Below are 26,166 nucleotides of genomic sequence, written 5' to 3'. Positions count from 1 at the left end.
ACAACGATTACATATAACAATGCTGCTTAATTTTGTAAAAAGTCACTTACAGAGTAAAATACTTGGTTTAAAAGATAACTTTTTATAGTATTCTTAAAACTCTTTAAACGGATTTGGCTTTTAATGTTTGTCGGTAGATTATTAAAGAACTTCATACCCATGTAACTAGGGCCCTTTTCATAGATTGTTAAGTTATGTATTGGGTATTGAAAATTGTCTTTGCACCTTGTGTTGTATGCATGTAAATGCTGCTGCCCACAAAGAAGATCAAAATTCTTCTGAATGAACAGTAAGCATGAATATATATAGAGAGAGGGAAGGCTCAATAATCCTAACTGTTTAAAGATTGGCTTGCATGAGACTCGTGGCCGCGAAAATGTCATAATGCGAACAATTCTTTTTTGAAACTTGAATATTTTTTTCCAGTCAGCTGATGAACCCCATAGCTCAATTCCATATTTCATAATAGAATAAAAATAGGCAAAATAAACCATTAATCTAGTTTCCAAATCAGTTCTATCCCTTAACACAAGCATTTGGAAACAAGCAGAATTCAGTTTATTACCGAGTATTGTTATGTATTTTTTCCAGTTTAAATTTTGGTCAATTGTTAATCCCAAAAATTTATTCTGTATTTTAGATGTAATTTCAGTATTTAAAAATTCAACTGCAAATGTTGTAGGGTCATTACTTTGTGCTGTTTGAAATTTCATCAGATTTGTTTTTTCACAATTTAGTTTTAGTCCATTAGTACGAAACCATACTTCAAGTTCCTCCATAGCATTGATAGTAAGTATTTTAAGCTCATGTACACTTTGAGCCTTAAGCAGGGCAGTGGTGTCATCTGCATATAAAATGAGGTTTGTATTAATGTTGCCATCAAGATCATTTATATAAATTAAGAACAATATTGGGCCCAGGATTGAACCCTGGGGAACACCAACTGAAATCTTTTGCCAATCTGATTGAAATTTTAATGAATCTCTTTCTATTACAACTCGTTGCTTACGGTTACTTAAGTATGAACAAAGCCAAGAAATTGCAGTTTTTGAGAAATTATATTTTTTTAACTTTTCTAATAGAATCTCATGCAATACACAATCAAAAGCCTTGGATAGATCACAGAAAATACCAGATACCCTCTGTGATCCATCCAAGACCTCCAAGATGTGCTCTACCAATTCAGTAATTGCCATTGAAGTATTCCTGCCAGATCTAAACCCATATTGACTGCTGGAAAAAATATGATTTGATTCAAAAAATGCTACAATTTGTTTACAAACTATTTTTTCAAAAACCTTAGATAAAACTGGCAGTATTGACACTGGTCGATAATTATCTGGGTTATTGACTCCTCCTTTTTTAAAAATTGGTTTTATTACTGCATATTTCATCTGGTCAGGGAAGATTCCCTCAGTTAGAGATTGGTTGACTAATTTACATAGAGGTTTGGCAATTATGTCTACATTGTCCTTTATGAGGTCTACTGAGATTTCATCCCATCCAACAGACTTCTTATTTTTAATTGAACGTATAACTTCTTTTACTTCTTTCATTGATACACAACTGAAACAAAAAACTGGCAAAGAAGGTGGCAAAACCCTGTCAAGGAAACCAAGGGCATCTTCAACACAAGGCACAATATTTAATGAATTGGATGATTGTAAAAATTTAATATTTAAAACGTTAGCAATTTCAGACCCTGATGTCACTTCCTTGTCGTTAACTATCAAGTTTGGAAAATTCTGACATTTTTCAATGTTGCCAAGCTCCGTTTTTACAATATGGTTTTACATGTTTTGTAAGGGAATGGTCGAAAACCTTTATGGTTACTCGGCCTTTTGTTGGAGATAGCATAATAAGTTGATCGCACATAGTTAATTATGCCAAAAGATTGTATTGTTAATGCTGTAATAAATACCACAAAGGACATTTTTAAATAAAACACAATCAGAGCTAAATAAATAACATCAGTTTATTTCTATTCAAATAAAATGATTATACGAATATTAACAATATTTATAAAACTATAACTATTTAATGGTAAATAAACATTTGATAAACATCAATAATTGCATAACACAACAAGGTTATTGGACGAAAGCAGGGCGATTTTGTAACCTACCTAAACCAGAAGAAAAACATTCTGTGTCGGAATTAATAACGTAAGTGCTTCAAAACAATTATTTTTAACACCAAAGCAACACAAAAATCAGCATAAACCTGAGAGTTTCGTTGAAAAATTGAGGGAATCTAAATAAGCCTATTGGGTTCAATATTTTAAGAGTTCTTATTTAATCTGGTCCCGGTGAAGGATTAGACCATAGCCGTCTCTAGTAATAAGGCCGCGGCCTTCGATGTGGCAACGCCGCGACTCATCCCCGTCCTGGTCCAACTCCGGGTATTGCCACCAGCGTTAAAACGTGCAACATTTCGCCAAAACTGCGCTTATTCACGTTTAAAGCAATGAAAATGTAGCCAGATCAATAGATTAATTTTTAGCATGAAATGCCGCTTACCATTTTTCAGATTGTATTACGAAATACTAATTAATACATGTTTATATAAACGTATATCCACCACTTAATTCCAACCCTGAATATATGTTGCGCATAATGCACAAGCGATATACATTTGTGATAAAAACGTAACCATTTTGGAACCTAATGAGTTATGGAAATATATACTTTTACAAATAGGCCTAGGTTCCCTTAAAATTCTTTTTAATTTTATTATGAACTGGTCGTCTAGTTGTCGAAAACTCAACCAAAAATATGTAATATTCAGACATATCTATTAACCCACGTTGTCAATTAAACATTTTATTGGAATTTCTTTTATTTGATTTGATATTCCGTTCATTTCTTTGTAATTTTGTCACCAGCATGGCAGCAGCTCATGTTATTTTTTGTCTATTTATATTTATAAAGGGATTCTGCACATCTACAGGAAAATATCTTTCTAATAGTATGCGTATATTTTCTCTGCGTTGCACACAAGCTGAGAAAAAAAGTTTTAAACACGCTTGCCTATTAATATATGGGTGATATTATAATTTCAAACTTAGTTTCGAGATATGCAAAGTTGTTTTATATTTCAAAATTTTGTCATTGAATGTTCATGCAGAACTGTACTAAGGTAGAAGAAATATTGCTACACCTCTGACTAAATGCATAGGAAATGTATGCAATACATGTATAATAAAATGTACAAAACACAACTGCGCAAGACTTTGAAAACATCTTGCCTATTTAAAATATTTTAAATTATCTGTATCAATAGTGTATTGATTTTTCATTTTGATAATACATAAGAGGTACAAAAACTGTTTGTTCATACTATTACTATTAATATTTTAGTTTTACATTTTTTATCCAATATGTTTTACTTTAGTTTTAATAAAGTAGGAAATGTGTATTTTCCTAATCAGAACGTGGTACTTGATTAAGTTTAAATTTAGGCTATAGCTCTAATCCACTCATCTTGATGCGGACCTTCTAAAGAGAAGTGAAATAATTGTATATACTCCTCAGTTTTTAATGCTTTTAGGTGGTTACTTTTACACCCCGGCATGACACACTTATGAGGCATAACACACTGTCACTACGAATACTATATTGTCTCTAATTGTGTAAAACAAACAGGTTAATCACCGGTGATGCGCCGTCTATCTATGCAAACTAATGGCGGGAGCCGGCTGGACTATGCCTCCGATGCGACGTTGCCAGATTTCGCTCGCCGCGGCCTTATACTAGAGATGGCTATGATTAGACTATCCTGCTGAGATTGGAGAGCAATGAAGGTTGGGCTGGATTGAAGCAAACTCAAAGTCTCGGAAGATCACAATCGTTATTACCGAACCAACTAAACTCTTTAAGACAATAATTTCTCAAGTTATCATAAGCCATCGTCAAGTTTATCTTTCATTGATCTATTCGATTTCTTTTCTAGGTTATATTTATAGACATTTTGTTTTGCTAATACAATAGAGGGGCATATAATAATTAGTTGGAATATTGTTTATCTTAAATTATTTTAAAATCTTTATCTAAAAATTTTTTTGGGTCCCAGGACTTAGTTCAATAAATTAACTGACTCCAATCTAAAATCATTTTTGACTATAACCAAAATGTTGTATTACAATTTTTCTCATCGGAAAACATCTTGTGAATCTGAACTCATTGCAGTGTTTAAAATGTTGCATGTTTTCAGAAAGACATCATTTTGAGAAGTACTTTCCTGTCTCTTAGATTTAATCGTACAAGAAGACTACAAGAACTAACTCTTTTTTTAACTCTCTTTTATGCACTAACTTACTGTTTTACTTTTTACACTACTACTAAAACTTTGAACTTGTAAAAGAGTTAAAATTCTAGAAACAAATTAACGAGCTCAATCGAAAAGTAGCGAGGTGCATTAACAAATTTGTTTAACTGGTGACAGCAAACTGTATTTGTCTATACTGACTTCAGGCTGAAAATGTACGACTATTTTGATTTATGCCAGATTGGTAACTGAATTTAGCTACGATTTATAAGTATCTTGCACGAGTGAAAACACTGTAAATTGATTCAATTACATCACCTCACTATGTAGTGATACCAAATCATTCTAATGAAACTATTGGGATGTACAACTACTGTTTTAATTTCTGGTCTATTTCCAAATAAAACACTATGGTATCTGGAAATTCCCTAACACATTGTGCATTCAGTGTCCTGATCCAAATTTAATCCAATACAATTATCATTCAAATATCACTATCACAGTTCCAAATTTGTTCAACAAATCCCAGAATCATGCATTGTTACAAGTGTTTACGATTACTCAGTTATTATAATCCCTAAATACCTCTATCTAATAAGTCTTGAAAATAATATATAAGTAAAACTAATTATTTACCTTAGACTACCAAAAGAAATTCATTAATATAGTACATCCTTAGCACATTACATCTAGCCATATTTTTATTTTTACTCGTTTTAATCTTACGATAAAATATTTACAAGGTTTGACCGTCAAAATATACACTGGAAATCAAGAATAACCTTGAACGTAGACGTTAGAAAAATATAATTCATCGAATCGCTCAACAAAACGCTCCGTCATGACTGGGGTTAACGGGCAAACGTTAAATATATCGGAACATCGACCCACGGATTACACATGAGCATTACATTACTGTGGTAGAAGCGCTATGTCCGGGGACTGAGTTTGGCTACAGAAGGGCTGACACGTCCCACAACTTGATGAGTTTGTCCTGTCCAACGGTCAACAGCCGTTTCCTAGGCTCGTCCAGGTCCATGGAGACGATGCAGTGCTTAGTGTCGTGGAAGGTAGCTAGAGGAGTGCGGCTGCAAACAGAAAACTGGGTTGAATATCAGCTATCTTGTAGTCAAACAAAGTGTGAGAATATTTTAACCAATCAGTCAGTTATGTGTATAAATTAAATATATGTGTCAGTTGGTTTCAATAAATGTGCTGGATAGTTGTGTTAAGATCAGCTCAAAAAGATTAAAGCTTAGAGAGCAAAGAGATTAAACCCACACATACATACAGTGGCGGTTCTAGGACCTTGTCAAGGAGGGGGCCACCGGGGGGCTTGGGGGGTGTGGAGCACCCCCTAATAAAGCAGGGAGGTTCGGGAGTCAGGGAAAATTTGGAGTTTTCGAAGCCATTTGGTGACTTTATAAAGCCATTTTTAACACCTACAACTGGTCCCAATTGTCCATAAACTTCCATTTCACCTGTTGTTTGTCATGAGCAAGTAGACATTTTAAAAATTAAACTATGACGATTGCGTTAATGGATTTCAAAACACACTGTAGCCTACGGTCATATCCTCCTAAAAGCCGTTTACTTTCTAAAGCTATTTTTAATGTCTAGAACTGTGTGCAAAACCTCCAATTTCCCCATTTATTTGTCATGAATAAGTAGACATTTATTTTTTAAACTAACTATGACGAATGCATTCATAAATCTCAAAACATATTGTAGGCTACACCATATCTTGCTAAAAGCTGTTTACTGACTTTCTAAAGCCATTATTAATTTCTATATCTGTGCCCTACTGTACATAAACCTCCCATTTCACCTGTTATTTGTCTTTGTCATGGGCAAGTAGACATTTTAAAAAGTAAACTGTGACGAACTTGCATTCATGAATTTCAAAACATATGCCTACTTTAGACTACGAAGCCATATCTCCTAAGCAGTTTGGTGACTTTATAAAGCCATTTTAACGTCTAGAACTGAACCCAATTGTTGTAAAACCTCCCATTTCACCTGTTATATGTCATGCAAGCAAGTAGACAGTAGACACGTTTTTGAACCTTACGTTTTTCTCCATTTCATAGATATGTCACAATATACTGTATATAGTATCAAATTTAGTAATAGCATTGACTATATAAACTTATATAGTCAATGGTAATAGACTACTGTGATAAAAGTAATAAGACTGCTGTAATTAAAACTGATCATACAAATAAAGGTGTTCGTTCTATAGCCATCCCTGTGGGGCGTATAGGTAATAGACTACTGGTGCTACCGCTGATGGCTGATGCCTGTGTAAATTAGAAACTAGCAAACAATTTGACAACTAGGAACATGAAATCAGCTGTTTCCCCGTCCTCGCTGTCGCAGTCGCCTTTGCCCTAACATGTACATTATTAAAGTATTACAGCTGACTGCATAACAATTGGATGATGCGTACAACTTTCCATAGCGTATATTGGTTTAATCGTCGTGCTAATGCCCCACAAAGTTTATCTATGTGGAACTTAATACTAATACTAATCCTGCCATCGCTTATTTAGTTTAATAAAAAATACATTGATGTCTGTTTTAAGACATTGCGTGTTTTAGGGATGAAATGTATGTTTAAATTTTTTTTCAGTGCCCAAGGGGAGAGAGCTTTAGCTCCTATAGCTTGGAACCGCCACTGCATACATAGCTTAACAAGCTACCTGTTCAGCCTATTTGAGTTTTATGGAGGTAGTTTTATACAACCAAGGTTTTCAAGTGTTCTCTAGACGGTTCCCGTGACAGTACTCAATAAGTACAAATTAGTCACAGGTCTGTTTCCGTCTATGATAATTCTATTTGTTTTTTTTTTTTTTTGTTAACAGCGAGCATGGCTCGTACAATACAAACGAGAGTGGCTTTGTATTTGTGGAAATAGAAACCCCTAGACAATGTCCAAGTGACCGACTATTGTTGCAATGGAATTTTCTCGACAATAGCATCTTCAAGATCATGACACAAGGAGCACCAAAACTTTGGTTGTAGTTACAACTATTCTTGAACTGGGAAGAAAATAAAAAGGTAAATAAACCACTATATTTTGTCTTTCCAGTTCAGTGGCAAGCCACAACAATGAGGAAAAATTATCTTTTATTCATTATGATTGCCTTCTGAACTGTTATTAGCAGAAAATCTACGTTACTAACCCACACACTGTCTACTACGTGTGCTGTGTACTACGTGTGCACTGTCTTCACAGTTTAAACATTATTTTTGATGGCAATGAACATTTTAGAGCATAGAGCTTCACCATCAGGTTTGGATCGAGAAGATTTATTGGGTAACAGGTCAAAAATCGAAAATAACAAAAAGATTTTTAACGGCAGATAAGAATCAATTTGCAAGTAGACTTCCTCATCAGTCGAGGTCTACAAAAACACTTGTTCTAAATGGATCTGTGTAGTAAAGTGTTTTTGACCTTAGGTGCGCTGTTTTGGCGTGTCCTAGAGGAATAAAACTTTTGTATCCCAACCTGATGATGAAGCTTTGAAATGTACATATTCATCATCGACTGTTAGAACTGTGAAGACGGGTAAAGATGTTAACCTCGGCTATTCTAATTTTAAATAGGCCAATTTTAGCATAAGTTTAAAATTATTTAAACTAAAATCACACTCACTCAGCGTCGCGTAGCTGTATGTGGCAAGGGTCACACACACGGACAGGCAGCTCAAAGCCCATGGTAGGTATAGTCACTGCGCGACTAGAGCATCTGTCACACACTGCGCGACCACACGCCCGACAGTGATGTTGTCGGAACCCCAGCTGCTTCTGGTCCATCATGGCCCGGATGTTCCAAAAAAAGGGTCGTCCACACAGCTGACATGTATCCGACTCCACCCACTCTGGTGTCTATGGGATGAAAATAGTTTTGTTAAACAAGATCAAAAGCTTAGCAACTACTAGATTAAACATTACTAGGTTGATACAGTAATGGTGATCGAATTCATATTTCCTATAATCAAAGATACTATTTTTGAATCAATAACCTACCTCTTGAACAAAATATTATTTTTAACCGGCTGTTAGTGATATTGCACTTAAAATATTACAGTTTGCTGCTAGACTAAAAAAATTTAACAGTGCTATACCAATTTATAATTTTTCTCTGTTGACTTACCATCGATTATGGCAATACAAATAAGACATACCCATATAATATAAACAAATTAACTTTGCATTAATTTTTTTTTTAACTCTGTTTTAATATTTACAGCTGTTAGTCGAAAGGTAAATAACAAAACAAATTTAAAATGTTAGCGTCAGCTGTTGGACTTTTTAAAAATTTAAGACATTTCTAATAAACTGAAATCCCAAAATTTAAATTATGGCTTCGAAATTCCCTCTCAATATTATCTTTCTTTTAATAGAAGAATCCAGCAAATCCATCAATTGGATTGCAATTCACTTACTGCAACTCTGTGATCAATGACATGACTGTAAGTCTTGCTGGTTTGCTGCAACGCTCGCAGAACTTTGCTTGCGATTTTCATTTAAGACACTTTGAACACATTACACCTTTCTACATTGAATCAAAAATATTTAAGTTGAACGATCAGAGGCTACTTAAAATAACCATGTTAGCATTTTCAATTTACAAAAATAAGATTGCCAAAATATTTTGAAGGAGACTTCAGCTTTGTAGCCGAAGGTAGCTTGAGGAGTTCACGCACTGCATCTTTCACGTTACGCATGCCTCATCATAGGAGTACAGCATAATGACAGGGCCTTTGTTGTAATTGCTTGCCGTGTTTGGAACAACTTACCTTTATCAATTAAATTGCTTGATGGTGGTCCTCGGTTCGTGACGGCACTGAAAAAATTTACTTTGAGCGTATGGCCTCGGCTGGTGCGTCCTAGGACTGTTTAGGTGCTTGCGTAATTGCTGACTGACTGTGTGAGAGTTTTTTTGTTAGACATTTTATTTTCGTTTTATCAAAAAGTTTTGATTTTGTGTAAATAATGTGTTAAATTGTGTAATCTATTTCATATTTATAATTATGTATGCAGGTTAGGTGTAAGAAAGGGCCATGTGGCCCTAACTTTGCCGGTTGAAATAAAGGATTTTAATATAATTTAATCTAATTTCAATTGGTTGATTCAGAATTTTTGAATAAAATCCCCTGTTTTGTGTAAATTCTCAATACCGTACCAATTGAGACTGAGACAACACTGGGAGTATTCCAACCCAAATTTGAGTGAAGGATGAGTGTGGAATGAAGTGGTGGGCTCTGTGCAGCTTTGTTACTGGCTAAGTAGGCGATTCGTTATCAACACATTTATTACTTTAAAATTTACAGGGAATTTACAGGAATCAATGTAATAAAAAATGTTGCAACACAATGATTATCAAGAGCCTGATGTATATATAATCAGCACAATTTTGACATATTCAAAGTGTTCCGGAACTCTCTACTAATATTTTATTAGGGCTTTGTTCCTGGGTAAGAAACATATCTAAATATTATATTTAAATAGTCCGGAAGTCCTTAGTTACTCACACAGCCGCCATTTTGTTTTATTCACTTACTAATTTTTTCTGAAAAGTGGTTGAACATACGAAAACAACAACTAGACAAAGCTAAACAAAAAATATGAAAATTTTCCAAATTTATAAATCAAAATGGCGGCCATTTACAATTTTGGTTCTTAAATAACTCAATATCTGTTAAATTTACAAAATTTTACAACAATAACTTTTTAAAGCAATTTAATTACATATTTGTTGATTGGACGAATATTAACTGAGATATGGCAGCTTTAGTGATACGTGACCGCTGGAGGTTAGTTGCAGTGCATGCCGAGGGATGCGGTCACGTTTCACTAAACCTGCCATATTTCAGTTAATATTAGTCCAATCTAAAAAATAAGGAGTCAATTGATTTGTAATTAAATTGCCTTAAAAAATTTCTTCTTGTAAAATTTTTGTAAAATCAAAAGTTTTGAAGTTATTAAAGAAACAATATTTTAAATGGCCGCTATTTTGTTTAATGAATTTGGAAAATTGTCATTATTTTTTTGTAGCTTTGTCTAGTTGTCATAAATGTTTGTGCAAAGTTTCATTTTTGTATGTTTAACCACTTTTCCAAAAAAAATTAATAAGTGAATAAAACAAAATGGCGGCTGTGTGAGTAACTAAGGACTTCCGGACTATTTAAATATGATATTTAGATATGTTTCTTCCCAGGAAAAATGCCCTCAAATATTGGTAGAGAGTTCCGGGACACCCTGTATATTACAGCTTAAATATGCAGTACCTCTTTCCTCTCAGCTGTCATATCCCAAAACACCAAAGTACAGTCTTCTCCCCCAGAAATCAGCTGTTGCTTCAATGGACAATAGTTGAGGGCTGTCACTTTATTGCTGCAAAAAAATAAAATTCATAAAAATCACCAAACATAATATTTAATCCGGATTTTGATTGATAATTTATATATTTTTTTAATTAGTCCCATTGAATTTCTCTCACCCTCCCGTGTTACACAACACTTTATAATACTTCCCCCTATACTATGTATAGGGAAAGAAAATAAAACTTCAAGAAAATGTTATTTCTAGTCTCCTCTAACATACGCTCTAAGCAAGTACTCTTGGTATAACAATTGCTAAGAAAAACTATGACTACAGCTGGCCAATTTCCATTAGTATCCAAAGTGAATGGTTTGACGTACTGATGCCCTTGGAGCTCATAAGCATTGCCTTGCTGGCCTCCGATGTCCCAACAGATGACAATCTGGTCAAAGCTGCCCGAGTAAAGTCTTTGTCTCTGAGGGTCCCAGGCTAGAGTACGGATACTGCCAGTGTGTCCCTACAACACAGAACAATGTCTTATAAGTGTAGATTACCAGGAGTACAAATCCACGAACACCACACATAATCTCTTTCTTTCTTTGTGCTTTTCTGTAGGCTTGACTAGTTGCTGTGCAGCCTAGAATGTTTCTGCAATATGGGCCCATGTCTTGGACATGTGGACTACCAGGCCTAGTACAATAATCAACAATACAAAACCTCAGAGACCAAACATACTCTTAACAACATAATCTCTTTCTTTATTGTTTGATTTTCAGCAGGCATGACTAGTTGTCATGTAGTGTAGATCGTAGAATAATGTACAAATTGGCTAAACATATCTAGATAATCTATAATCAAGTCATGTCCGCCATGTTACCTGTGTCGGTTTGTCCCGTGTATCAATGTGGCCGGCCTATCATCTTTAAATGTATTTAAATTGTGTTTTTAATTGAGAACTTAATTTGTTTAATTGTATTTACGGAAAGTAAATAAAAGAAACTTCTTATAACACTTAAAACATACATTTACGCTTATACTGTTACAGTAGAGTCCCGCAAACTCTGCGTAATGTGGACTGGAAGGGTGCCGAGTTTGTGAAATGCCGGGTTATCGGGAACTACAGTTAAAAAGTGAGAACAATTAAATTTTTAAGCATTTTAACTGCCTCTTTTATTTATATTTATATATTACAAGTTAGTAGTAAGTCATCAGATATAGTACGACATATCCTTGGTACGAGCTGCGAATTGTAACGAGTTATTTTTCCTAGGGGGGTAAATATTTGCTATTTGGCCGTGCACCTATTGATGGCATCAGCAAGCGGCGGCGGCGAAGCTAGCGAGCGCCCTTTGACCCGGCTTATCAGTGTTGATAAGCCTGGGATATCCTAGTTTCTCAGGATAGCTTAGGGCGGACATTCGAGTCGTGGATCCCGGACAGTGAGGATAGTGTGGTGTCTTGTAGAGACGACTGGGTGGTGTACGGAGAGAGGAGTGAACGAGGTTGACAGTGGTGTCGGAGAACGTTGGTGGTGTGATCGCGCCGAGTGTTGGTGTAAGTTGGGTACAGACCCACTATCGGTGAGTGGACGACGTTCCTTACTTTTTGGTTTAAGAGTTGAAAGTTGTTACTAAAACATTCATCTCTGATTTGATTGCGAGAGTTAGAGTTGTAACCGTGCTGGTCAAAGCCTGACGGTAGTTAGGATTTATTTATTAGTCAGGAATAATATCAAAGTATATTTCTGACGGTTCTGGGCAGGTGCTAGAGCGCAAATAATTTATTTTATTGACGGTAGTAGATGTTATTTTGCGTTGTACCAAGAGTTAATTACATTACTAATAACTCTGAGGCCCGAAAAACCTAGGCTGCACGATTTAGCGTGCGTAGTTGGAAGCACGTGGCCAGTAGGCTAGTAGCTAATATTATTAGCCTATTAACAGAAGCCCAGCTAGCTAATATTAAGTTGGTAGTAGTAGTAGCAGTAGTAGGGTTGTTATTGTTTAATCATTTAATTATTTTAATTTAACCTGAACAGCTTGTTTAGTAATCCAACACGTTATCTCAGTAGCTTGGATAGCGGAGTACCGGCTATCAGATAATATATTTATCTAGTGTTTGGAACGTATTTAATATTTATTTACCTGCTACTAAGTAACTCAATAATTTGATAGTAGTGCGATTGGCATTTAGCTTCGCTTGTTTGGCTTGGTATTTATTGAGACCAGCTTTTAGAGGTGTAGTCACTCTGCCGTTAGTGCACTTGTATTATTATATGGTAGTGTTATTGAGTAAATTGTCTGATTCTTAGCTTGGGCATTAGAGTTGTGCATTGGATTATAGTGGCCTAGTAGACCCCGCCTGGTGATAACTCGCGTTGTGGTTGTTATTGGCAAGCCGTCGTGTAACTCACTGTGTTTTAGGCACTCTGGGCTTAACTATTGGATAGTTAGGACGGAACCCGAGTTGCGTAGTCAGCAACGACCCCCTAGGAGTGTGGAGAATCGGCGTAGGCCTGGTAGTGATTATTGCACGTTTGTTTTGGTGACTTGTTTTGACTTGTTCACAGTGCCCGTGTATGAGCCAGTCCTATACCGGTTAGACCCGGCTATTGGCCTAGTGGTTTCCCTGACCTTATCGCAGACCCTGGAATTTTACCCAGCCATTGTAGGCTGAGCTATCCCCGGCAAACGGTTGCGACTGCACTTTTAATTTTTTTTCCAGTGCATTGTAGGTAGCGTAGCAGAATGATTTGACTTGAGCTAGCTTGAGTCCATGTTTAACTAGGACTTAAAAATCACTAATTTTCTGAGCCAGGTGATGGCCGAGTTATCCAGACTGCCGGGTTATCGAGTGCCGAGTTTGTGGGACTCGACTGTACTCACAAGACAATAAGCGAATCGTTCGCTTATTGGGTCTGATGATGATCGGAGTGTCCAATCGAAATCGATCACCACTTATCATCTTTTTTGTATATTTACCGTCTCGTGAGTAACAGTATAAGCGTAAATATATGCTTTAAGTGTTATAAGACATTTCTTTTATTTACTTTCCGTAAATTTAATAACGGGTACAGTACCGGTACAGTAATGCTAATCAAGAAGTTATTTAATTGTATTTACGTGTTGATGTAGACTTCCGTCGGATTTATAACTAACTCCAATTTGATGTTGACAAGGATTTGATAACGGGTCCTTGACCCGAAACTAGTCATCCCTAGACTAATTTAAGAGTGAAGATGGACTAAGGTACGTAACCTATTATATACTTGATTAGACATCAACCTCGGTCAAAATTTGTATTTAATAATACTCCTGGAGAGTCTTGTTATCGAGGTTACACTGTACCCAAGATTACTTAGTGTCTGATGGCTGCTTCTTGTTAAAGAAACAAGATACCACTTTTGATGAGAGCCAGAGCCAGTACTAATTATTAGAGTAATTTTAACACACTACTACAATAACAATTTCAAATCACTTCTTGCAAAATAATTTCTGAAAGAGGCATGTAAAACTTTCTGTTTCTAGAATAAGATTACTGTGTACTAGTCTTGACATGTTCAAGGTTACTCCCCACATTCAGGGTCAGATTCAGATGGAAAGTGTCCACAATAATTCTTAAACAGTTCATAAACTAAGAAAACTTGATGATCTAACTCACTTTAAGAGAAGAAAACTTGATAATCTAACTCACTTTAAGGGAGGTGATGATTTGACAGCCGGCATTGCTCAGTTTCAGCATTGTGATAACTCCACTGTAGTCTCCTACGAATGCGTGCTTTGATGGAGCGTCAAAACTGAGAAAGTGTTAAGGGAACTAGAAACAGGTTGATTTATACAAATGTCATGTTATCTCTTGTGAGAATACAAAGTGTCTTAGTAAATTCTGGAAAAATCAGTAATCAAAATATGCATAGTTATCAACCCTGTCATTAAAATTTACAAACTATGGACTCATAATACCTTTAAATGCTTAAGTTGTTGCTTTGACACTAAAAATGATTGTTACTTGACTTTGTTTTGTTCAATGAAAGGCTCGATTCCAGGATTTTGAATTGTAGAGAAAGGAGGATAGTGACCAGCTTACCTAGAAGAAGTTTAGGTAGGCTATAGGACATACAGAAGAGATACTGTGCACACAATTTTTCGTTTGCTGAAGGACTTATTCAAAGTGTAGAGTTTGTATGGTTGTTGTAATATGGTTTGTAATCTCTACCACTTTCTCTACACTAAGTCCCTCAGGGAACGAAATATTGTGTGCACAGTGTCTCTTATGTATGTTCTATGGCCTACCTACACTTCTTCTAGGTAAGCTAGCTGCTATCCTCCTGTTATTTGAGTTAGTCATGGGGCTATTGATTGACAATACTTTCCAACAGCATAATTTTTTTGTTTCATTTTCTAAACAACACTCGACTCGTATTATTATGAAGGAATGAATGGGTACACATTACACAACAAACTCACTGAAACGAGTTTCAAGGCAGTTGATAACAAATAAGAAGTTCACAACACAAACTTGCTATTTTGCCCCTGTAAGAGGACTTCTTTGGGGAAACATTGTAAGGCTATTTATCTAGGAGGTAAATTTGTTTTAACCTACAGTCTACAACTAGAGAAGCTGCCTTGTACAGGAGAAATATCAACTTGTTTTTGCTACCAACTGCCAAAACTCTTTTCTTTATGGAGTTCTTTGATTAGTTGCATATGTTCCTTCCTCTTCGCATGCACTTTTAGCAGGTTGGGGTTTCATAAAGCAAAACGAGGTTTTGACCCAACCTTTTAAAAAAATTTTGACTGAGTTTGAATTTACAAAAAATATATAAACATGAATATGAAACGGAATGTGTTTTTAGCCTCTGGGGACCTCAAAACAAAAAAATTTAGTCCCGGGGCAAGGTCTTACTATGAGACCTACGGTAATAGCTTATTCCCAACCTGGGAAGTTCGCTAAAAACATAACATGTTGTAAAGGATACACAAGGGCTGTGCACCAAGCGTTGCTGATGAAGTTGCCGAGTTGTCTGCCAGTCTCAGAACAATGGAACTGGAACATCTTGTCCCTACTGATGCTCAACACCCACTCTAGGGTGAGAGCGTAGTGTACTGCAGTCACTCGGCCTTGGTGAGCCAGTACATCTCTCACTGACGACATCCGGTTTAAGTCCTCCTCCAGCAAATATTGCTGAAAATATAGAAAAGTTAAAAACTATTTAAAGGTGCTCCATGCAGACATTCTGTTCACATTAGACTCACTCGGCCAGTTGGTGTGAACAAAAGCTTGAACACCAATATTGAACTCCCTTCCTAACTGACATGAGTTAGCCGATATTTTGCAAACGTCAGCAAGTCGCAGTAAACATTGGCAATTTTCGGGATGATGTTGTATAAAACATTTAAGATAACGACATTTACATGAATGGTGGTGAACATAGCAACACCATAAATATCGGTAAAGGTTATTATAAACGCAAACGTTAGCCGAGGTAGTAAAATGTCTCCATTGTTTCAATACACTAAAATTTTGTACAAAGCAGGTTGCCATCGTCTAGTGTGGTTTTGGTGACATTTTCATCTACCCCATACACTGGAACATTGTTTTGATTTTTGTGATTGTGGCCATAACTCCAAAATCTTTTACGACCGTAGCTTCATAAACGTCAACTATGATCATTAAAATTTTACCATCACTATGCCGACTTAAAAATCTGCTTGAAAATTTGAATCGAGGTCCTGACTAGTTTTGTTACAAGCTTTGACAATGTTGCGCTTGCAGCGAAACTAGTTAACACCTAGTTGATAGAAGTTTCTGACTACGGACTGGGGTAAGATAGCCTAATGTGTCATATTGCTCATCTTGTCTAAAATTGTTCAAAATGGCTAATTATGGTAGGTTGGATCCACTTACAGTGATTGTGCCATTGTCTTGCCCAACGAACATCTGTCTAGTCTCAGGGCAGTAGAAGACGCAAGTAGCTGCCACAGGCATGTAAGCGCAGATACTGGGCCAATACTGTCCCGAGTCCCTCTTCAACCACACCCGTACAGTCCTGCAATAGCGGCAGTGTTAGCAAACCAAACAGCAAAGGACATCAAATGGCACTAAAGAAATAGAAATAAATTATAACTATCAGCAATCTGACATACTTTCTTCCATTAGCTTGTCAACAGCCCTTATGGGTGTAATTATGATATTTTAGGGGGAAAATTACAACAATTGCAAACACTTTTGAACCCCAATTTTTACAGCAATGGTGGTTGTACCATTTTTTTATAGATAGAAAGACTATGATAAAATACTAGATTTGAAACAGAATCGTTAGAGCTGTTTTTATGAAAATCAAATTATTACGTTAGGCTATTTTATGGATTTTTATGGGGAAATCAGCTTAAATATCGAAATTTTCCAAAACATGAAAAACGCTAGGAGATAATAAGTTAACTTCTGTAATTTGCCTATCAGGTCGTTCATATAAAACATTGCTAGAACCAGGTATTTTTTTCGCAATCCAGAGTCTATTCATACTACAATAAAACATTAAAATCAGATTTTACCAGTGATTACAGGTTTAACTTTAACCAGATGTAAACTATGATCCATGTTTCATTATAGGAAATTGTAAGCCCTGCAACCGCTTTAGCCACTTGTAGGGCTTGCAGGGTTGTTTAGCTGTTGAATAACGCTTTAGACCATCTTGACACTCAAGTTCAACATTTAAGAAAACAAAAGAATTAAATTATATTTTTGAAAATCATTATTTCATTTTCATAACTTTTTTTAAGTGATAAAACATTCTTCTCTTATTCTTCTCAAAAATTTAAATTTTAAAAATAGAAAAAATATCAGGCTAATAAACAAGCAAAATTTAAGAATGGGAATGAATAAAAGTAAACTGTAGGCCTACTTTGTTTTCTATTTGTGAAGAATACAGGATGTATCTAATAATTTTTTTTAAATTAGTTTTCACTGGTTTTTTATTAACGGCTATTTGATTTTTTTTCCATTAATATGCTGTACAAAATTTAGACTATCAAGTTTGTTTGCAATTTATAAAAGTGTGGTGTGCTGGCTAGATTGAGAAAGCGCTGGAATTGAATGGTGGCAATGTCTCATCTGTTTAAGTACCGTAAAGAAATATGCAACAATTCATTATAAACTGGGCGAAGCCTATTTAAGTTATATGGGAAGTGATACTTTAAAATAATGATAAATTACTAGGTCATTCTGTAGGCTGCTGAGACAAAAAAATATTTAGCAATATTGAATATAAGAAGCTCTCTCTAATCAGAGTGCCCACTTTGACAGAAAACACAAATATTTTGACAAAAAAAAATGTGATTTTTTACTGTAAGCATTACTTGCCTTGGAAAAAAATTAAGGCCAAGAGTATCTAAAAGCAAAAGCAATCAAGTGAGATTTGTTTACAAATTGTGTTCCGTTCAGCATTAACAGCAATGGTGTCTTGCGATAAAAAAGTGAATAACCAACAATAAATATTGACAACCAACAATATTGGTTGGAGGCTAACTTTGACAACCAACTTTGATAGTGAGATGTGTGTAGAACAATAATAAAACAAGTTGCCAGTTATATAAGTCATGTAACATTTTGTCATTGAGAGACATTGCTCTCTCATGTAGCCTACTGTACTAAAGAAAATTCACCTTCCCGAAGACACTTTCTAGGGGTTCCCTTATTTTGAATTAACCAAACTGGGGCACAGAGTTGGAGGGGGAGGGGGGACCTAGCTAGGCTACTTGGGACAGATTATAAATTAAGAATATAAGTTATTGAATGGTATTTTTTCTTCAAACATTGAATTTTGCCAAAAATGATATCACAACTCCTAGCCCTTATTGTGATTGTTTCTTAACAACCGGTAGGCCTACAGTAAAATCTCACTAATTTTCAACAATTATTTGTGAACCCTGTAACAACCCATCGATGTATAATACTCCCTGGATTGCGTGCTCAGGTTGAAGTAGGGCTCGAAAAACGGTCCGTCGCTACCTCGCTTGCGACGCGATTTTCTGCACTGGAAAAAAAATATTAAAAGTGCGTGCAGTCGCAACCGTTTGCCGGGGATAGCTCAGCCTACAATGGCTGGGTAAAGTTCCAGGGTCTGAGATAAGGTCAGGGAAACCACTAGGCCTAAAGCCGGGTCTAACCGGTATAGGACTGGCTCATACACGGGCACTGTGAACAAGTCAAAAACAAGTCACCAAAACAAACGTGCAATAATCACTACCAGGCCTACGCCGATTCTCCACACTCCTAGGGGGTCGTTGCTGACTACGCAACTCGGGCTTCGTCCTAACTATCCAATAGTTAAGCCCAGAGTGCCTAAAACACGGTGAGTTACACGACGACTTGCCAATAAAAACCACAACGCGAGTTATCACCAGGCGGGGTCTACTAGGCCACTAAACTGCAATACACAACTCTAATGCCCAAGCTAAGAATCAACCAGTTTACTCAATAATAATACCGTATAATAATACAAGTGCACTAAAGGCAGAGTGACTACACCACTAGTAGCTGGTCTCAATAAATACCAAGCTAAACAAGCAAAACTAGATGTCAATTGCACTACTATTAAATTATTGAGCTACTTAGTAATAGATAAATAAATATTAAATACGTTCCAAACACTAGATAAATATATTATCTGATAGCCGGTACTCCGCTATCCAAGCTACCAAGATAACGTGTTGGATTACCAAACAAGCTGTTCAGGTTAAATTAAAATAATCAAATGAGTAAACAATAACAACCCTACTACTGCTACTGCTACTACCAACTTTATGTTACTTAGCTGGGCTTCTGTTAATAGGCTAATAATATTAGCTAGAGATATAAAGTCAATGCTACTAGCCTACTGGCCACGTGTTTCCAACTACGCACGCTAAATCGTGCAGCCTAGGTTTGTCGGGCCTCAGAGTTATTAGTAATATAACTAACTCTTGGTACAACGCAAAATAATAACTACTACAGTAAATAAATTATATTATTTGCGCTCTAGCACCTGCCCAGAACCGTCAGGAATATACTTTTTATTCCTGACACCCGTAAATAAATCCTAACTACCGTCAGGCTTTGACCAGCATGGTTACAACTCTAACTCTCTAACTCTCTTAAACCAAAATATAATAAAACGTCGTCCACTCACCGATAGTGGGTCTGTACCCAACTTACACCAACACTCGGCGCGATCACACCACCAACGTTCTCCGACACCACTGTCACACCTCGTACACTCTGTACCACCAACGTACGCCAGCCGTCTCCACAGGACACCAACACTCACTTCCTCACTCTTTGGGATCCACCACTAGAATGTCCGTTCTAGCTATCCTGAAAATCTAGGATATCCCAGGCTTATCGGCACTGATAAGCCGGGTCAAAGGGCGCTCGCTTGCCTCGCTGCCGCCACTCGCTCACCTCAACAATCGGTGCGCGGCCAAATAGCAAATATTTACCCCCCTAGGAAAATAACTCGTTACACGCTCTGTCCGCGAGGAGTGGGGATAAAGGCATGACTCACCCTAGTGCCGAGCAACGCGCCCGCTCTTGCCTTTTATTGCTATGTTAGTTTTGTGGAAATATTCCGAGTATAATTGATTGTAACGAACTTAAGGAGGTTTTATAAACAGATATAATTAATTTAAAAGTCAAAAGTAAATCTCATAAGAAATGTAGTGGTGATATACAAGAGTTAGATTTAATTATATTTGAACATTAACCAGAGCAAAGTATATCACAATAATTATTTGATCACATATGCATGTCATCATTTGCTTTGGTGAGGCCCAATTATTATTGAGAGACTTTGCATCATTTAAGAATATATATTTTGTTTATATTATAGTCTGTTTTTTTGTCATACTGTGATTAACGTGTTTGGAAAACATATTGCTAAATAAAATAAGTATATAGGCCTAATATTTAATGCCAATATCTCAAATGTATTCATTATTCTCACTGAAGTAAAATAATAACAAAATATTTTCTTAGGTATTAAATACTACTGTGAAAAAAAACATTTATTCTTTGATTCAAAGAATTTTGTTAACTTTAGACTACCGGTAAGCATTAAAATGCATAAAATACGCCTGTAAATTTAGTTACCATTCTTCGTAATGTAATGACATATTTGATGTAATATAATGATAATTAAATGCAAGAAACTCAGTTTCTATATCCTGTAAACTGATGCTGAGCCGGCCGAGCTCCTAGCGCCAATGCCGCGCCAAGCGATTTTATGCCTATTTTTAATCGCTTAAAAATGATACAAGCAGGCTCTGTATCAAAAAAGCTTCAAATAAAAAATAAAATTCATTCTTTGATCTAAAACTTTGCCGCAGGAATTTTTTTCCTGACCAAAAAAGAAAAAAGTTCCTTGCTTACTACATTTTTCATGTTTTTAATGGTGTTAAAAAACAATCAACTGTTTTAATTTGCCTAGATAAATTATAAAGAATATGTTAAGGTAAAAACTAGCTACATAGTAATGAGCACTGGTTTTTCCAGAAAAATAATATATCAATTTGAAATTTTTATGTTAACAAATAAGTGTAGCAGAGCAGGTTGAGTGAATGTAGCCTATGTTTGTGTAAAACAGAGAGGTTCATTCGGCCCGTCCGCCTCGGTATCCCGCCAATTCGATTGGCGGGCACGGACTGTTTTTCCACCACACAGCACGCTATCCAGTAGGGTTATTCGAGTTTGGGGGTTGTCGAATTATCCAGAACATTGACATTTTTAAGGGGTTTTGATGAATGAATACATAACAAACAATTTTTTACTTTCCCCCCCTATACCATAGTAGGCCAATATGGTGATAGTATTGTTTACGTCAAAATTTTGAGTTTGAGTTTTGAGTGGATACATCCGTTTTGGGTCCCCCTGTACCCAAAGAAGTGGTTTTCAAAGTGATGTCCTTGTGTCTGTGTGTGGTTGTGTACAGAGCTACAGACTACACCTGTGGTCCGATTTTGATAAAATTTGGTATGTAGGTACTAATCTCCAGGCGTTTTTATTTTTTATTTTTTGAAGTTTTAATTTTTAATGTTGACTGTCCCATAAAAAACCATAAAATAACGGAAAATAGAATTTTCTCAAAAATGGCCAGAGCGATTTTGATAAAAATGTAGTAGGCTATGTTATAGCCCTTTAAATTCTGAACAAAATGGTAGAACTCCCATTTCTGTAAAAATTACGGTTCAAAAGTTATTGTAAATGATGTTATTTTCCCATAAAAACCCCATAAAATAAGAGAAAATCGTCTTTTCAAAAGAAACCGGTTTTGATTGAAATTAGTAGCCTATGTGATAATCCTTAAAATTCCAAACAACATAGTGCAACTCCTCATTGCTGTAAAAGTTATAGGTAGTTCAAAATGTATTGTAACTTATGTTATTTCCCCATAAAAACCCATTCAAAAAAAGGAAAAATCTATTTAAAAAAAACCGATTCTGGTTGAAATTCTTCTGTTATGGTCCTTATAATTCTAAACAAAATAGTGCATCCCTTCATTCCTGTTAAAATTACTACGACGGCCCTTAAGGGACATTCAGCTTCTTTTTTGTTTATCATTCACTTCGACTTTATTCTCAAACTACTTCGACTTTCTCGAAGTAGTCTAACTTCAACACACACAACTTAATTCTCTCGGTTTCTGTCAATGTCAATTTTTCAAGTGTCCGCTCACTTATGAAAATGTTATCTATATATATAAAAGGCAAAGCCCTCACTGACTGACTGACTGACTGACTCACTCACTCACTCCACACTAATTCTCCCACTTCCCATTTACCTAGGATGCTGAAATTCGGTACACCGATTCTTTGGGCATTAAATAGGAGAACTAAGTAGTTTTTATTCTGATTGAATTGAATTGAAAATGTCTTTATTCATATAATATACAGTGGTATACATCGAATGGCGTCATTATGCTAAATTACAGCTAACAAATTAATTTCATTACATTTCCTCCATGAGCCATAATGATCGGGCTTTCGGGCTCCGCCCCAGTGGCTCTGAAGTTTCCCATGTTAACCTTATGAGTGCTCATATTTAAATGGAATTAAAGAATCTTAACAGCTGGTGCAACTAAACAATTTGATTCTGTGATGTTCGATAGCATTAAAGTTACAAGGATTAGCCTACCGACAGGGTGCAGCACTATTATTTTTTTTAATTTATGACAACAGCTAATTTGCAACCATAAGGTGAGTGAGCGTAGCGAAAGAACTTCAACCTAGAGGCGAGTTAGCGTAGCGAACGAGATAGCCTGAAGGCAAGTGAGCGCAGCAAACGAGCTCCAACCTAAAGGTGAGTGAGCGTAGCAAACAAACTTCAACCAGGACGTGATTGAGCCATGCGAATACCTATGAAGTTAAACGGGGCAAAGCCTGCGAGTACAGCTAGTGCTTCAATAAAAAAATTGCAAGTATTTCAGGCTGAAGGCATAAACTAAAATATTGTTCCATATCAGTTCATTAATGTCATATTCCATGAAGTGTGCTAATAAACACTTTCTATCTGCCAATTCTGATTAAAAAATCGAAGGCAATTAAATTACATTTAACTTATTTAATAAATTAATATGGTATATTTAAAAGAAACACCCAACATCAACAGTTAATTGTGGTTGTGGTTGCAGTAAAATTATGACAAACTAGGGTATAATATTTAAGCACTTTGAGGATAAAGTCGAGGTACTTCGAGAATAATGAAGAACTTCAAGAATAAAGTCGTCGAATTACTTTGAGATAAAAGTCGAATTGAATGAAAAACAGAAAGAAACTGAATGTCCCTTCAGGGCTGTCGTAGATTACTGTTCAAAAGTTAATGAAACTTTTGTGATTTTACCTATTAAATATCATAGTTACTCTCATCACTTACTCATGATAAGTTAAAGGTTGTTGACAAGCTAATGGGAGAAAGTATGTGTCAGATTAAAACAGAAAAAAAAACTTTAGTAGAGAGTACAAGAGTTGCATTTTACAGTGATTGCACTACAATATTTGCAAACACAAACATTAATTATTTTATTCCAAAAGTGATGTTAGCCTATACAATTATTTTAATAGAGAGTAAAAAAGATGATATTTCTAACTTTTTGCAGGAGCAAAATTTTGAACGTCAAAATCCGGTAATCTCCGGGGATATGGACACTCTAGTCAATTTGTAATTTTTTAATGTGTTTGAAGATATTAAAACAGAAAGAATGGATTGTAAAGGAAAACAAAAATATTGATATGAAAGAAATCAGATTAATAATAATGAATGTTCCCTTTAACAGGAAAGTAAATTAGGCTACCCTTTCATTTTATAACTAGATTCTAGACATTTCAAAAAATAATCATTTTGCTGTTTCAGATAGGTACCGGTACTGGTCGAGACGCGTAAACTGGTATTTGGGCCTTAAAGTGCGGGTAGTGTAGGTATGGGGAGTGTGGAGACAAGGAAAATACCGAACTAAGTAGGTACTTTAAACATTTCCGCTGACTCACAGGGATGACTCCCCGTGTTTCGTGTACTTGAAAGCCTTCATGGGTCGCAAGGACAGTTGACACAACTTTTATTGCGCCACATAATGATTTAGAACTAGGCTAGTAGCGATCGGTCAAGTGCCAGCTTGTGTCACGAGCTGTTCATAGGCCAAATAAATTACTGTACATCATAAGTTAAGCCTACATATCCAACACAATTGATTCGTTTTTTTCAGAATTTCAATATTTAGATGGTTCAAACTCACAACAAATCTAATTTGTTACTAATTTTATAGGACCTTACATGTCCCATGCTCCCTCACGACACACACCTTACTGTCCAACACTCCTACTGGGCTGCACTTTACGTCCTACACTCATTCGAATGAAACTATCGATTGTTTGATTGTTTCATTCGATATAGCCTATCGTTTGGTTTAGTTAGGTTAGGTTAACCTTACCTAATTAACCAAACGATATAACTTATCGAACAATCGATATATCGATCGATATTTTCATTCAAATGAGTGTAGGACGTAAAGTAAAGTGCAGCCCTCCTACTGCCCTTCTTTGGGACCTAGGCAAGTACATGCATTTGTAGGTGAGTGTCCAGGAAAACCGGGTGGTATAAGTTAGGCACCATAAGCTTGACACAACCCTTTAAGCTAGAGTTAATCATATACATGTTCTTTTTAGGTAGGCTATTATCTGAACCAACTAAGCAAAGACCTGAAAAGCTTCCAGATACCCATTACACCACACCTAGGCATTATTAAAGTTACAGGCTCTTACCATCTCTACATAGAAATTTTTGCTTGGTTGTATGACAATAGTTCTGATATTAACTTACCTATCATCCGAAACACTGATCACCCCATCCTGGCCAGGTATGAGAATTGCTTGGTTTATATCATCGTTGCATCCTTCTAACTTCGACAATAGCACCGGTTTTTTCGTTGTACTGAATCTATCTCCAGCATTTGCTGAACCAGGTTTTATTTCAGCTGCCATTTTATCACTATATCAATATCAAATACTGAAACAATATTATTCTAAAAGATATCTTCTATTCCAGAATGTGAAAGAAAAACAACAACACAGATAAATCCACTTTTCATTGAACGAAGAATAGTGAGCTAACTTGCTAACTAAACTGAACAACTGTCGCCAGCGATGACAACGACAGACAATACAAAACAGAACAGAACAGATGATTATTTTTCAGTTGAGTGAAAATAGTTAGGTCTACGAATGCAAAGTACACACTGACGCTGATTATAAAACCCTGCACTGCACAGTAAACGCGAATTTTCTATCTTTGGACTTAATCATTACAATTAATGACTAAGATTTACTGTATCTACATTGAGATAAGATTTAATTTTTAGATGTCTACTTACAGTATTTTTCACGCTGAATCAAAAAATGCAATCAGTAATTAATTAATTATTGTTGGGTAATGAATTAATTCATCAACCATTGACTTTGAGTGCTGAAGAAAACATCCCATAAATATGCTTCAAGCATCCAATAATACTAATATTATTGCTCACGCTATATCTATTTCACATTGTTACCAGTTCTTATCCATGTCAACTCATCAACACTCTTGTAAAATGGCGTTTGCCGTGCATGTAATAAAAAATATATGGACCAGCTGTAGAAAGGTTGTGTAATCAATCCACTGAGCTTTATCTCAATTAGCCAATCAAATAACAGTATCCACCATGAGGGTCCCACATAGCACAGAATATCCTGAGGATATCCCACAGAGTTCCCAAAACGTCCCAAAATATCCCATGAGTTATAGGAATATCCCTGGGACATTCCTGGCATATTCCCGTTACAATAATTAATTTAATTTTTGTTAGGGTTTTTGATCGAGGGACAGGATTATCTTTGGCATATCCCTAGAATATCCACACGATCTCCTTTTTTCATAATTTATTTGTAAAATCCACTAATAACTCAAGTATTTCTCGAAATATGCTAGAGTGAAAATTTAAAAACGTACGTTTTCATGTCCCTGGCCTTTTACTTCGTAGCTACTGGATTTGTAGTTTATTATTATGTG

General features: G+C 35.8%; 1 protein-coding gene across 1 annotated transcript; it reads right to left on the bottom strand.

Moving 5' to 3' along the window:
* Positions 1 to 1,955: 1,955 nt before the first annotated feature.
* On the bottom strand, positions 1,956 to 25,244 carry LOC129001391 (WD repeat and FYVE domain-containing protein 2-like). Its single transcript, XM_054428641.1, has 8 exons — positions 24,943 to 25,244; positions 16,504 to 16,645; positions 15,575 to 15,780; positions 14,290 to 14,392; positions 10,977 to 11,113; positions 10,563 to 10,668; positions 7,925 to 8,157; positions 1,956 to 5,354 (listed from the first exon to the last, which is right to left on the bottom strand). The coding sequence occupies exons 1-8, from the start codon at positions 25,101 to 25,103 to the stop codon at positions 5,219 to 5,221; spliced, it is 1,224 nt and encodes a 407-aa protein (XP_054284616.1). The 5' UTR covers positions 25,104 to 25,244; the 3' UTR covers positions 1,956 to 5,218.
* Between the last annotated feature and the right edge of the window lie 922 nt (positions 25,245 to 26,166).

This window comes from Macrosteles quadrilineatus, unplaced genomic scaffold, assembly GCF_028750875.1.
Source record: "Macrosteles quadrilineatus isolate MER2022 unplaced genomic scaffold, UCM_ALF_1.0 Scaffold_8__2_contigs__length_117827958, whole genome shotgun sequence".
Lineage (NCBI taxonomy): Eukaryota > Metazoa > Arthropoda > Insecta > Hemiptera > Cicadellidae > Macrosteles > Macrosteles quadrilineatus.
The sequence above is the reverse complement of the archived record's forward strand: the minus strand, read 5'-3'. Positions and strand labels throughout refer to the sequence as shown.

What these genes read in the sequence shown, in the direction of transcription:
- LOC129001391 (XM_054428641.1), bottom strand. Translation starts at nt 25,103, where the DNA reads ATGGCAGCTGAAATAAAACCTGGTTCAGCAAATGCTGGAGATAGATTC. An exon ending in GCTTGGTGCACAGCCCTTGT is followed by an intron (nt 14,393 to 15,574) that starts GTATCCTTTACA and finishes ACACTTTCTCAG; the next exon opens with TTTTGACGCTCCATCAAAGC. An exon ending in TGACAGCTGAGAGGAAAGAG is followed by an intron (nt 8,158 to 10,562) that starts GTACTGCATATT and finishes TTCATCCCATAG; the next exon opens with ACACCAGAGTGGGTGGAGTC.